At 40.1% G+C, this 12,793-nt stretch overlaps 1 protein-coding gene across 5 annotated transcripts in view; it reads left to right on the top strand.

Annotated features, from left to right (window-relative positions):
- The window catches only part of LOC122565300 (leucine-rich repeat and immunoglobulin-like domain-containing nogo receptor-interacting protein 2), a 173,723-nt gene extending 161,308 nt beyond the window's left edge, over nucleotides 1–12,415 (top strand). For all 5 annotated transcript variants that reach the window (XM_087976066.1, XM_043721111.2, XM_087976067.1 and 2 more), the window contains one exon: nucleotides 7,327–12,415. In XM_087976066.1, the coding sequence (XP_087832192.1) occupies nucleotides 7,339–9,183 (1,845 nt within the window). In that variant the 5' untranslated portion in view covers nucleotides 7,327–7,338 and the 3' untranslated portion in view covers nucleotides 9,184–12,415. The remainder of the gene's footprint in view (nucleotides 1–7,326) is intronic.
- Nucleotides 12,416–12,793: the final 378 nt, after the last annotated feature.

Here is a 12,793-nt window from a genome sequence, read left to right as displayed (position 1 = left end):
GATATTGGAACACAATGCTTTGGAACTGCCACACATACACTTAATCATGTAATGACATGGTCTGTGATGTTCAAGGGTAGCTATTTTTGGGAGGAGGTGCTATAATTTTGCATTTATGACTGTACTTCACTCCCCCAGTGTATCATTTGCATTTTGCAAATGCAACATACACCTCAAGAGGGTTACGTATGTCAGAACTCCATATCGTGACATGACATTGGCCTCCTTGCATAGTACACTGTGGCTGAGCATGATATACCATGCTAATGTAATTGATAAGAAGGATCAGGAGTTACCTGTACTGATATACTGTTGTAAGAAAGCACAGGTAGAAACTTATAGGAGTCTGAGTGATATAGGCAATAACAAGATTTGTGGAAGAATTGGACAAGAAGCAATTATAAAAGGACAATTAGAAATAGTTTCGTCCTGTGAAAAGGTTTTTTTAAAAAGAACATTTCCTCTGCACCCTCTCCAAGGTGCTCAAATATTTTCTAAAGTATCCTACTTGGATTTAAACTGCGATAAAACCAGTTTTATTCTGTGTGTTGAATCTGGCAGATGTGGAGGGTTAGTTAGCTGATAATTACAATATGGGGCAGATTGTTAGAAATGTTTCAATATTTCAGGGAACAAGTTGGGATATTTTTGCAAGGTTTTTAGCACATCACTCAAAACAGTTCAAGTGCCAGTGAACAATAATTCAGAGTTTGTTTTAGTCAGTAAGAGACAGGTAGTCAGAGACGTAAGTCCATTTTGCTAAAGTGTCCAGTTAGCTGACTCCATGTAGCTGGGGCAAAGGATAGCCGATGCCCTGGAGAATCTGCTGGCAGACAATGGAATATAGTCTGGTGAAGCTCACTGAAATGTAGTCTCAGGACAAGAGATCAAGTAACTGGCAGGTGAGTACTGTTGGCTGAGGAACTGTGATTGCGCCTGTGTTTGGACACTGAGACATGGTCAAGACAGTGAAATGCAGTCTCAGAGATCAATCAACTCAGACTCAAAAAAAAATTGAGAATGTCAGGGTAGATTAATGAAAAATCTGTGGGATCTCTCTGGATTTCACTTGCTATTTGATTGGTTCTGTGGGGGGCTTTAAACACAATTTGTCTGTTCATCCATGTTTATTTTATGTTCCTTCTGGATGTTGGAGTACAAGTTGTACTTGGAGTGGATTATTTTACTTTTGTAATCTTGTAAAGTTTTTTTTTCTTTGTGCTAAGCTGTGGAATCTTGTGACTTTTTTTATCATTCTAAATGTCTGGGATTTCAAACATACCTTAAGCAAAAGAAGTTAGGAATCCTAACTGGTCATAAGAAAATATGGCTGTCTCAAGTGGGAATGTTGCATGGCTGTTGTAGTGTCCCCATCTCTGACCAGGAGGCCTGGGTTCAAATCCCATCTGTCCCAGAAATGTTCATGACACATCTGAACAGGTTGATTAAAAAATATCTGTAACAATTTTAGAAGGTTATGAGGGAAGGAAACTGAAGGAGAATTTTTGTGGATAACTCTCAAAAGCATGATGTTCCAAATGTGCCTCATTCAGTTGCGTAAAATTCCACAATTCTGTGACATTTGTGTCACCAATTTTGCATTGATTGCAAATGTAAGAGTACATTTAATTGTTTTTAAGAATTATAACCATAAGTTCCTTAAAATTTTTAATGCCAATGTTTATGCTGTTAAATAATCAAATATTTCAATGTTTTGCTGTGCTTTACCTCAGTAACGAGACTTCACAATTCTAGTTAACAATGTCAAAGTGCAATTTTCTAAAGGTTTGTACCACCAAATTTACTGTATTTTAAAATGATTCAGAATCACAATAAAATTATTTTATTTGGATTTTTAACCATAGATAGGAATCTGTAGCAAGTAACCTCCTGACTCCCCAAAGCCTGTGCACCACCAACAAGACACAAGTGAGGAGTATATGGAATTCTGCTCATTTGCCATGATGGATGTATCTCCTCTAAAGCAGCTGGACAGCATCCAGGACAAAGAAACCAATCCACCACCTTAAACATTCACTCATTTCAGCACTGATGCATCACAGAAGTAATGTGTACCATCTACAAGGTGCAGGGTAGCAACTTGCCAAGGTTCCTCTGACAGCATATTCCAAACCTGCAAACTTAAATGATAAGGACCACAGATACATGGGAACACCACACCTGAAAAATATCATTCTGATTTGGAACTGTAATGCTGTTCCCTCACTGTCATAGGATTAAAATCCTAGAACTCTCTTCCTAACAATACTGTGGGTTTCCCTGCACCACATGTGCTGCAGCAATTTCAGAATGCCACCACCTTCTCCAGTGTAATTAGGGGTGGGCAATAAATGCAGGCCTCACCAGCTGCATCCACATTCATATGAATGAATTTTAAAAATTATTAATCAAGTGCTTGGTCTCTTGTCCAAATCTCTTGATGCTTACAGAGATACAAAAGTGCTAACAAACTAATATTCAAACCAATATTTCCACTACTTTGAACCAGAGGTCAACTTGTTACTTTAGTAGAGGTATTGTTAAATTTAAAGTAACCATAATGAATTTAGTAAGCATTGTTTGCCAGCACAGTAATCACATTTAGTGATTTTGTGAGACTGCATTGGATCAGCTTTTCTGAGAAGTGGCAATCACAATCAAATTGCAACTTCATTCGTCTTTCTTATGTTAATACTGAGGATCTGCATTTCTAGCCAGGAGTTCCGATCCCAGCTCCTAAGGAGCAATTTCTGTGTAGGTAGTATTTCCCTGGAGGGTAGTATAGTTGGCGGGGGGACTCAAACCACACTCCATTTTACAGCAGCTAGTGACTTGAAAAAAATGTGGATTGATTTGGAAGAGTCGGCATGGATTTTTTTAAAAGGAAAAGTTGTATTTATCTGACTGGCTGGCATTTTTTTTGTAAAGACTGATGCTAAACATTTAGCACGCAAAGTTTTAACATTTTGACAAAGCTCAGATGCAATCTATTCTTTCAAATGAATACATCATGACTCCTTGAATAACTCCATAATTATAATATTTTGGTAGTTATTTCCCTTAAATCTTCCAATTTTAAACCACGGCTCTATCTCACTTGAGGAATTTATACAGACGTGTAGCTTTATTTCTGCTTGAAGCCCACTGATGGTTCTTTAATGGTTATTCTTCAGCTCTGAACCTTGAAAAGAGAAAATTCCAATGCGTACGGCTGAGGAAATTCAAAAATGGATTTTATTTTCTAAAAGTGAACAGAAAATTTTACACAATGTTCCTGACTTTGTAGAACATTGCAAATTCTATATAATGCAAAATTCCTGTGCAAAATTTAAGAACGTATACTGTACCATAGGATGTCCTACTGCTGTCACTAATCATTTTGACATCAGCTTCCACAGAGGTAGCAACAAGAAGAAAAATCCCATGATAGCATTTTTCAGTTCCTGTCCTAAATGAGTGTGTCACAAGCTGAAAGTTTGCCCTGGCTTATATTTGCCAACTTGGACCACGGAGGCTCAGTGGTTAGCACTGCTGCCTCACAGCACCAGGGACCAGGGTTTGATTCCAGCATCGGGCGGTGTGAAGTTTGCACATTTTCCCTGTACCTTCATGGGTTTTCTCTTGGTGCTGCGGTTTGCTCCCACAATCTAAAGATGTGCAGGTCAGGTGAATTGGCCATGCTAAATTGCCCATAGTGTTCAGGGATGTATAGGTTGGGTGCATCAGTTAGAAGTAAATGTAGAGTGGTATGGGAATGGGTCTGGGTGGGATGTTTCTTGGAGGGTCGGTGTGGACTTGTTGGGCCAAATGGCATGTTTCCACACTGTCAGGATTGTATGATTTTGTATGATTCTACGGACCAGGAATTGCACCTGACCCCTTTCACACTACATCCTTCATTTTTTCAAACCACACCATCCACTGTATCACAAATAAAATGGAAACCAAGTCAGAAAATGTTGCATAAACACAGTGGATCTGGCAACACCTGGGAGAGATAAACAGAGTTAATGTTTCAAGTTTGTTATGACTTCTTCAGAAACCAGATAAAATGAGGAAGGGTCACCAGACACAAAATGTTAATTCTGATTTCTCTTCACAAGTACTGCCAGACCTGCTGAGCTTTTCCACCAACTTCTGTTTTTATGTTGTGTACAATGAAACTGCTGTGGTTACTCAAAAAATATTTGATAACCTTCTACAGTGAAACACCACAGAAATGAATATGACCATTATAGAATTAGTGACAGGAGTCTGGTAACATTCACCCCCAACTGCGCTGATATCCAATTAATAACAGTCATTATTGTAATAGACAGACTGATCTTTTGAATAATCCACAGATTTCAGAATATAGGACAAAACAAAAACTTTAAGTCCTATTTCCCAGAGAGTGGTCTGACAATTTTACTAGATGAGCAAATATGGGAATATTTATCTCAATGTGATTCATGTAACAACATTTAATGTTGCAACCAGTTCCCAAGTTATGTTGCCCATTTTATTATTCCAAATAGGATACACCCAATTGTCAAGTTCCTGAGTGAGGAGCAATGAAGTGACCCTCTTCTTTATTCACCTGTCTCCACTGCAACAAAGTCCATAAGACCATAAGAGCATAAGACATAGGAGCGGAAGTAAGGCCATTTGGCCCATCGAGTCCACTCCGCCATTCAATCATGGCTGATGGGTATTTCAACTCCACTTACCCGCATTCTCCCCGTAGCCCTTAATTCCTTGTGACATCAAGAATTTATCAATTTCTGCCTTGAAAACATTTAGTGTCCCAACCTCCACTGCACTCTGCGGCAATGAATTCCACAGGCCCACCACTCTCTGGCTGAAGAAATGTCTCCGCATTTCTGTTCTGAATTTACCCCCTCTAATTCTAAGGCTGTGTCCACGGGTCCTAGTCTCCTCGACTAACGGAAACAATTTCCTAGCGTCCACCCTCTCCAAGCCATGTATTATCTTGTAAAGTCGTTTTGATAAAATCCCCTCCCTAGTCAATATCTTTCTCCCAGAACAAATGAATTTCCATGTGAAAAAGTGTCAATTTAACCAGGCTTTCTAGAGTTAATGAAAGAGTGAGAATTCTTCTTTACTAACCACAAGAAGAAATAATAATGCAATGCACATATATCAGTAATGAGAAGGAAGTACAAAAATAAAATATAAGTTAAAAGATACACAAATCAGCCTGTGGGTCATAGAGTCCTAGTCATAGAGATGTACAGCATGGAAACAGACCCTTCGGTCCAACCCGTCCATGTCAACCAGTTATCCCAACCTAATCTAGTCCCACCTGCCAGCACAATGCCCATATCCCTCCAAACCCATCCTTTTCATATACACATCCAAATGCCTGTTAAATGTTGCAAATGTACCAGCCTCCTCCACTTCCTCCGGCAGGTCATTCCATACATGTACCATCTTCTGTGTGAAAAAGTTGCCCCTTAAGTCTCTTTTATATCTTTCCCCTCTCACCTAAACCTATGCCCTGGACTCCTCGACCCCAGGGAAAAGACTTTGTCTATTTAACCTATCCATGCTCCTCATAATTTTGTAAACCTCTATAAGGTCACCCCTCAGCCGCCAACACTCCAGGGAAAATGGATCATGTGTGAAGATAATGGAATCCTGAGAATTGAGCAGTTGATTCCAGGATTTGCAGATTGTGTGAAATTATTTTATCATGTTTCCTTTGAACTAGCTTACTGATTGGCTTCCAGCACTGAGAGTGAGAGAGTCTTACCTGCTGACTAGTTTCCAGGATGCAGAATGAGAGAGTCCTTTCCTATGAATGCAGGACGAACTACTGGATAGTCCTCCAACTATTACTTTCACAGCACACTAACACTTAAACTCATACTTGTACACACAAGTACCTCAGCCCACCAGGACACACCTGCAAGCGTTGGAGGTTGTTTTTAACCCAAGTCCCTGTGTATTCTTGAAAAGGGAAAACACAAACATATCTCTCACCCAAATAGCTGTCTTTCATCATATTCACAGTCTGAGATACTCATAGAAAATTACTGTTCAATTTGTAGTGTATTTCTCTTCTTAAAGCTTCATTGACACCTTCGTGTAGCTTTCCAGGGCTCCACTATGAATAGCCACATAAATTACATGTGCAATTCTTTTGTGACTGGATTTCCCCTATTTTAAATGTTGCAATTAAAAGTTTAATATATCCATAGGTGAACCCGAGTTTGATCTGTAGTCATGACACTAACAGAAAGTAGTGAGAGGAAGTTTTCTAATAAAAGTCAACTAGCTATTTTCTGACATTCATATCTATAAAAAAATCTTATAATGTAAGTTTTTGAAAAAAATAGGGCAATATTGACTGTGTGTGATAGTTAAATTGGGTGATAGAGTCAGCCTGTTTTATAACTCCACTGAAATCCATTCAAAGTGATGCAAAAGCAAACAAATTGATAACTCAATCTCACCTGTTTTATACCAGCACATAAGTCAAGATTAATCCCATTGAACTGCAGCTCTCTCTGGGCACAAGAGTGACTGGAGTAACTTTACATATTTGTGTACTTATGATTTATTTATTGGACAGTTTTTGCTGTGCCATCATTCTTGTTAGAAAACACCATATATGTTGTGTTACAGGAATACACAGAAAATATCCTATTGTGTTTAAGGTATAATTCAGAGAAGGGGATATGTTACTTTTTTCCACTGTGTTTGGGGGTGAGCTCCCCTTCACTTCTATCACACGGCTGAGTAGAAATCCTCCTGCATTTGGGGTACAAGGGAAAGATGTCCAAGTCAATACTCATGATGTTTGGCTCAATATCGAATGCATTTTCCATAGCCATCAAGTCCTAGAGTGAGCCTTGAGCCCAGGTTTTCTGGTTCCGAGGCAGAAACACTATCCATTATAATATTAGACCTCCAACTCAAAGCTACCTTCAGGATTTATCCCAGTATGTGTTTATTTCTTCAGTGGTCTTAAACTTGCTGGGATGCTGACTGTTGTATTTTCAGGATCCTGTTCTGTTTTTAGCCATTCGGTAAGATTTTGATGATGCTGCTGGAATTTCAAAACCAGACTATCCTGTCATCCTGACTCTGGAAACAGTTTGGGGATTGCAGGAAAAGATGGACCAGACAGAGTACTGGTAGAATAATCCCAGCTGTTATGCAACAGACAACTATAAAACAGAGCTTTGTTTAAAGGAAAAGAACAATGTATCCGAAATAGAAGTGTGACAGTATGATTTTTTAAAACTAACAGATTCACCTGGTTGAATATAAGATGCAGAATGAATCTTGCTGACTATGTTTGTTTGTTTTCTATTGCAGGTGCGTGGGAGAATGATAGACTGCATCAGTAACATCATGTTTTACACAATGTCATCATGCTGCCAACAGTTTCTGGGTCTGACCCTGATGGTTTTAATTACACGATCAACAGTGAGCTGCCCAGCTCGATGTGAATGTGCGGCTCAAATTAGATCAGTGGTGTGCCACAGAAAGCGGCTGACAGCTATTCCAGACGGCATTCCCACAGAAACGAAAATACTTGACCTGAGCAAAAATAGACTGAGGTGCATCAACTCAGGGGACTTGGCAGCATTTCCTCTCTTGGAAGAGATTGACCTGAGTGAGAATATCATCACAAACGTCGAACCCGGAGCTTTCAGCAACTTATTCAACCTGAGATCCCTGCAGCTTCGTAGCAACCAGCTGAAACTGATCCCAACCGGGGTGTTCAGCAGACTAAGCAACTTAACCCGCCTGGATCTCAGTGAGAACAAGCTGGTGATTCTCCTGGATTACATGTTCCAGGATTTGAGGAATTTGAAACACCTGGAAGTTGGGGACAATGATCTTGTCTACATCTCCCAGCGGGCCTTCAGTGGCTTGGTGAGTCTGGAGCAGCTCACCATCGAGAAATGCAACCTGACCTCGATTTCTGCTGAATCCTTGTCCTACCTGCAGAGCCTGATCACACTGAGGCTGCGCCACCTCAGCATCAGCTTTCTGGAAGAGCAGAACTTTCGGAAACTGTACAACTTGAAAGAGCTGGAGATTGACTACTGGCCACTTCTTGACACCATGACTCCCACAACCCTGTACGGCCTGAACCTCACGTTTCTCTCCATCACTAGCACTAACCTTTCCAGTGTCCCCTCTGGGGCCTTCAGAAATCTGATCTATCTCCAATTGCTGAACCTGTCCTACAATCCTATCAGCAGCATTGAATCGGGCTCTTTCCGTGATTTAATCCGCCTCCAGCACTTGTACATGGTCAGCACTATGCTCGCCACCATCGAGCCGCATGCTTTCCTCGGCCTGAGGCAATTAAAAGTGCTGAACGTCTCCAACAACTTCTTGGTGACCCTGGAAGAGAGCGCTTTCCAGTCGGTGGCCACCCTGGCGGTGCTGCGTTTGGATAGCAACCCACTGTCCTGTGACTGCCGCCTCCTGTGGCTCCTGCACAGGAGGAAGACGCTGAGTTTTGAGGGCAGCCAGCCGGTCTGCGCCTCCCCAGCAGATATCCAGGGCAGCGAGTTGAAAGACTTCGAGGACTCCGCCGTCCACAGCTATTTCACCTGCCAAAAGCCCAAAATCCGGGACAGGAAACCTCAGCGAGTCACCGCTGGGGAAGGGCAGACAGTCTATTTCACTTGTAGGGCTGATGGGGAACCAGCTCCTGTTATCATGTGGGTCTCTCCCCAGAGGAGGATGATCACCAGTAAAAGTAACGGCAGAATAACGATCCTGCCCAGTGGTACCCTGGAGATCCGCTTTGTCCAAGTCCATGACAGTGGCACTCACATCTGCATCGCGAGTAACGCCGGAGGCAATGATACCTCATTCGCTGTGCTGACTGTGAAGGGACGGCCAGCAGACGGTGCCCTGTATGCTAACAGGACAGCATACCTCACAGAGTTCAACGAGACTGCGTTCAACGACACACAGGTGTTCCTGAAGTTCACACTTGACGTGAAAACCATCCTGGTCTCCACCGCCATGGGGTGCATCACCTTCTTAGGGGTGGTGCTGTTCTGTTTCCTGCTCCTGTTTGTGTGGAGCCGAGGAAGGGGCCACCACAAAAACAATTTCTCCGTTGAGTACTCGTTCCGCAAGGTCGATGGCCCAACAGTTAGTGGCGGACAAGGAGGAGCGAGGAAATTCAACATGAAGATGATTTAAGTCAACTTAACTCAACGTGAAACGGACCCTGTGTGTAAACTAGGGGTGACAGTTTTTTCATGGTCAACACTGAGTGATCATTTAACTCATACAAACCTGCTTATCATGTTATAATAATAAGCATAACTGATACGGTGTGAATTAATCTTCATTGATGGCTCAAATAAGAGCTGAGAGTTGCATGCTGTAGATCGTCCCCCAGTCCTTTGACTGGCATGGCTCATTGTAATGCATCATTACCTACTTAACACACTAAAACTTTTCTTTCAGGATGGAAATTGGTTCAGGTATGAACGCAGCGGCGGCGGGGACCATCATACTGAGACAGATGCAAAACAGCAACAGAAGAACCTCCTTCTGATCCTCTGGCCTTAGTAAAAGACAGACAGGGCTAGCAGCATTGGTATAGAGAAAACAATTAGTCTACATGAAATAAAAAGGTCCAGAATGGCTCGTTCAGAAGTGAAAAGGGCTAGATAGGCAGTGGGTTTAACATTGGTAAAACAAAAAGGAGAGAAGCAAATGGAATAGATGGTAATTGTACTCCCATATAAAATCTTTGAAGAGAAAATGAGGTCTGCAGATGCTGGAGATCAGAGATGGAAATGAAGGGCTAATGCCCGAAACGTCGATTCTCCTGTTCCCTAGATGCTGCCTGACCTGCTGCGCTTTTCCAGCAACACATTTCCATCTCCCATATAAAATACTAAGGGAGTTTTAATGGCATAACAGAAGAGCAATTGATGTATAGTGGACATGAATAGAATTGTTAAGGGGTACTTTGAGTACAGCTGACCCCTATTTTCTGCTATTAACAACATCATGCCTAGTCTGCATAGAATTCTTTTCCTTACATCCATTAGCATTCCTTTTACCTTCTTTTTGGGGACACATTTGTCATTTATTCCATTTGCTCTTTCGACTTTTGTTGACTGTATAAAACCTACCACTATTCCAGCCCATTTCAATTCCAAAGAAATTTCATGTCCATATTGGACTCAAAAAGTTGACTGTTTTTCTCTATCTCCAGATGCTGCTGGATCTGCTGAGTTTCTGCAGCATCTTTTGTTTTGATTTTGGATCTCCAGTGTCTGCAGTGCTTTGCTTTTAAATGCTTCCCTTTCTGGAAGCTGCCTCCAACAGACCATTTGACCACTGGCTTGGCTGCTTCAATGTACCTAACAACTACCTACAGCACATCTGTTGCAGTCTAGCCAGCTCTGATTTAGCAAAGAGATTTAAAACTTGTGTTGAATGAGCAGAAAAGCTGGCATCTATTCTTGGCAGATACCCTTAAACAATGAAGAGGCCCCTAGCCAAAGCATCAAATGTCACCAACACCCTGTGACTGGCAATAAATTGGGAAGGTTCTGGATCTGTTTCAAGCTCATAGAACAGGCACAGTAAAACCCTGTTTTTCACTTTACATTCCACTCAGGTGGTTCATCGTTAGCATTGACAAATTAGAAGAACTTTTTTAATGCCACAACATAAAATTGTCCAGCCATGTCTTTATTCACTTGTGACCCCATCAGCAGTCAGCTAAACATGGTCTTCTAGTATGCTGAGTGTTCAATTTACCAATACACAATAATCCAACAAAGTTGTGTCAAGCAAGTATTTAACCTTTGTAATAACTAAACTCGGCCAATTGGTTATACATGACAATGAAAAGCTTATTTGTCTTCTGTGAGAAGTGGAATATTTTTTTCTTTCTTTATTATGGAGAACATTATCTCAAAACACATCTCAGAAATTTCTAGGAATTATATTGTTCAACCATTCCACGTACAGTAGTATATAATCAAATACTGCCCTGGAGTGAAATCTGAATTTGCAGCTCTTAGGCAATCAAGTGGACAATTGCTCAGGTTTGCCCATACTGTATTATTTTCCTGTTATCAGAAACTGAGTTGGCTGTAAATTATTTATTTATACAAGTTTGTTGAAACAGCTTTGTATTTTACTTTAAAAATAAACTGATTTATGAACATTTTGTTTTATATATAGTGTATGTAAAAACACATGTTCTATGAACTTTATCTTTTACATCATAAACATTTTTGCTTACAAGTAAAATGAAAAAAAAAAGCCTGTGGCAATTGTTGTAATTTGTTTTGCTGAATGTTTTTCTGGTGTTTTGTAAAGGATGTCTTTGCAAAGTTATTATGGTGCCATTGGTAATGACCTGTTAAGTGTTCCCGCAGCATTCCAATTTATTTCAGTCAAGCTAAAAAAAGTCCCAATTCTTCAAAAAAAACTCTGTTACTAACTATGTGTACTTCTACATCATTTTATAATAATCTTAAAAAGCAACTTACACTGGCAGTATGATATGCTTTAATTAGCAAATAAATTGAAAACTCTACAGTCTTGTCTTTTGGCACTGTTATAATTTACTATAGGAAATCAGAGATATTTGAAACATATTAATTCATTTAAGATAAACATTACTGTGTGAAAAAGTGGAGCATTTTTACAGTTGGAAAACCTCTTTTGATGAAGCTGAGTTTATGGAAGTGTAAATGTTGAAAGATGTGCAATTTTGAGTACCTGTCTACAATGCATATGATGCTTCATCAACTCTGCAAACCAGCCAATTATGATGGTGCACTGTAGCCAGATGATGGCAAAGATGAATAACGACAATTAAAAAAGGGTTCAGAACATTTTTTGTTCAAAAAAACTGTGAAATTTGAAAATAAAAAATCAGAAGAACAATTATATTTTTCCATGAACATAATAGATGGAAATGTTAAGATGAGCTGGCACATATGTGAAATAGTACATTTTTAAAACAGTTTGATCAATTTCAGTTACTTCCAGTGAACTCGAGAAAAATAAAACTGCAGTCAATTAATGCAATTTTCCACAATTCTGTTGAGAACTATGAATACCAACTAAATGAATCACAACAATATTCAAAATTAATGAACTAGTTTTATACAACATGTATGTGGCTTTGCCAATTGTTTGTAGTATGAATAAGTGCTGTAGCAATGAGACGATAGCATCACTCAAATAGCATTACTCAACAACTGATAGTGCTTCCAACTCAAATGGCAATAATTTGTTTTATTTCAAAACTTGTCCAAATAAATATATATATATATATGTGTGTGTAAAATGTAACAGGAAAGCATTTTATAAAATAAACTATTTATCACAAAATGATTACTTTTTGCTAAACAATGAGTTTTCATCATGTACTGTTTGGGTTAATAATCCTTTATTGCATAAGAGACAGACTAATGACTCATTTAATACAACTTAGTTATAGAGTCATAGAGATGTACAGCATGGAAACAGATCCTTTGCTCCAACCCGTCCATGCCGACCAGATATCCCAACCCAATCTAGTCCCACCTGCCAGCGCCCGGCCCATATCCCTCCAAACCCTTCCTATTCATATACCCATCCAAATGCCTCTTAAATGCTGCAATTGTACCAGCCTCCTCCACTTCCTCTGGCAGCTCATTCCATACACGTACCACCCTCTGTGTGAAAAAGTTGCCCCTTAGGTCTCTTTTATATCTTTCCGCTCTCACCCAAAAACTATGCCCTCTAGTTCTGGACTCCCTGACCCCAGGGAAAAGACTTTGTCTATTTA

Source organism: Chiloscyllium plagiosum, unplaced genomic scaffold (genome assembly GCF_037043375.1).
Source record: "Chiloscyllium plagiosum isolate Xiang-an unplaced genomic scaffold, Cpla_swu_hap1 HiC_scaffold_28, whole genome shotgun sequence".
NCBI lineage: Eukaryota > Metazoa > Chordata > Chondrichthyes > Orectolobiformes > Hemiscylliidae > Chiloscyllium > Chiloscyllium plagiosum.
Note: the sequence above shows the minus strand (reverse complement) of the source record. Positions and strands in the feature narration are given on the sequence as shown.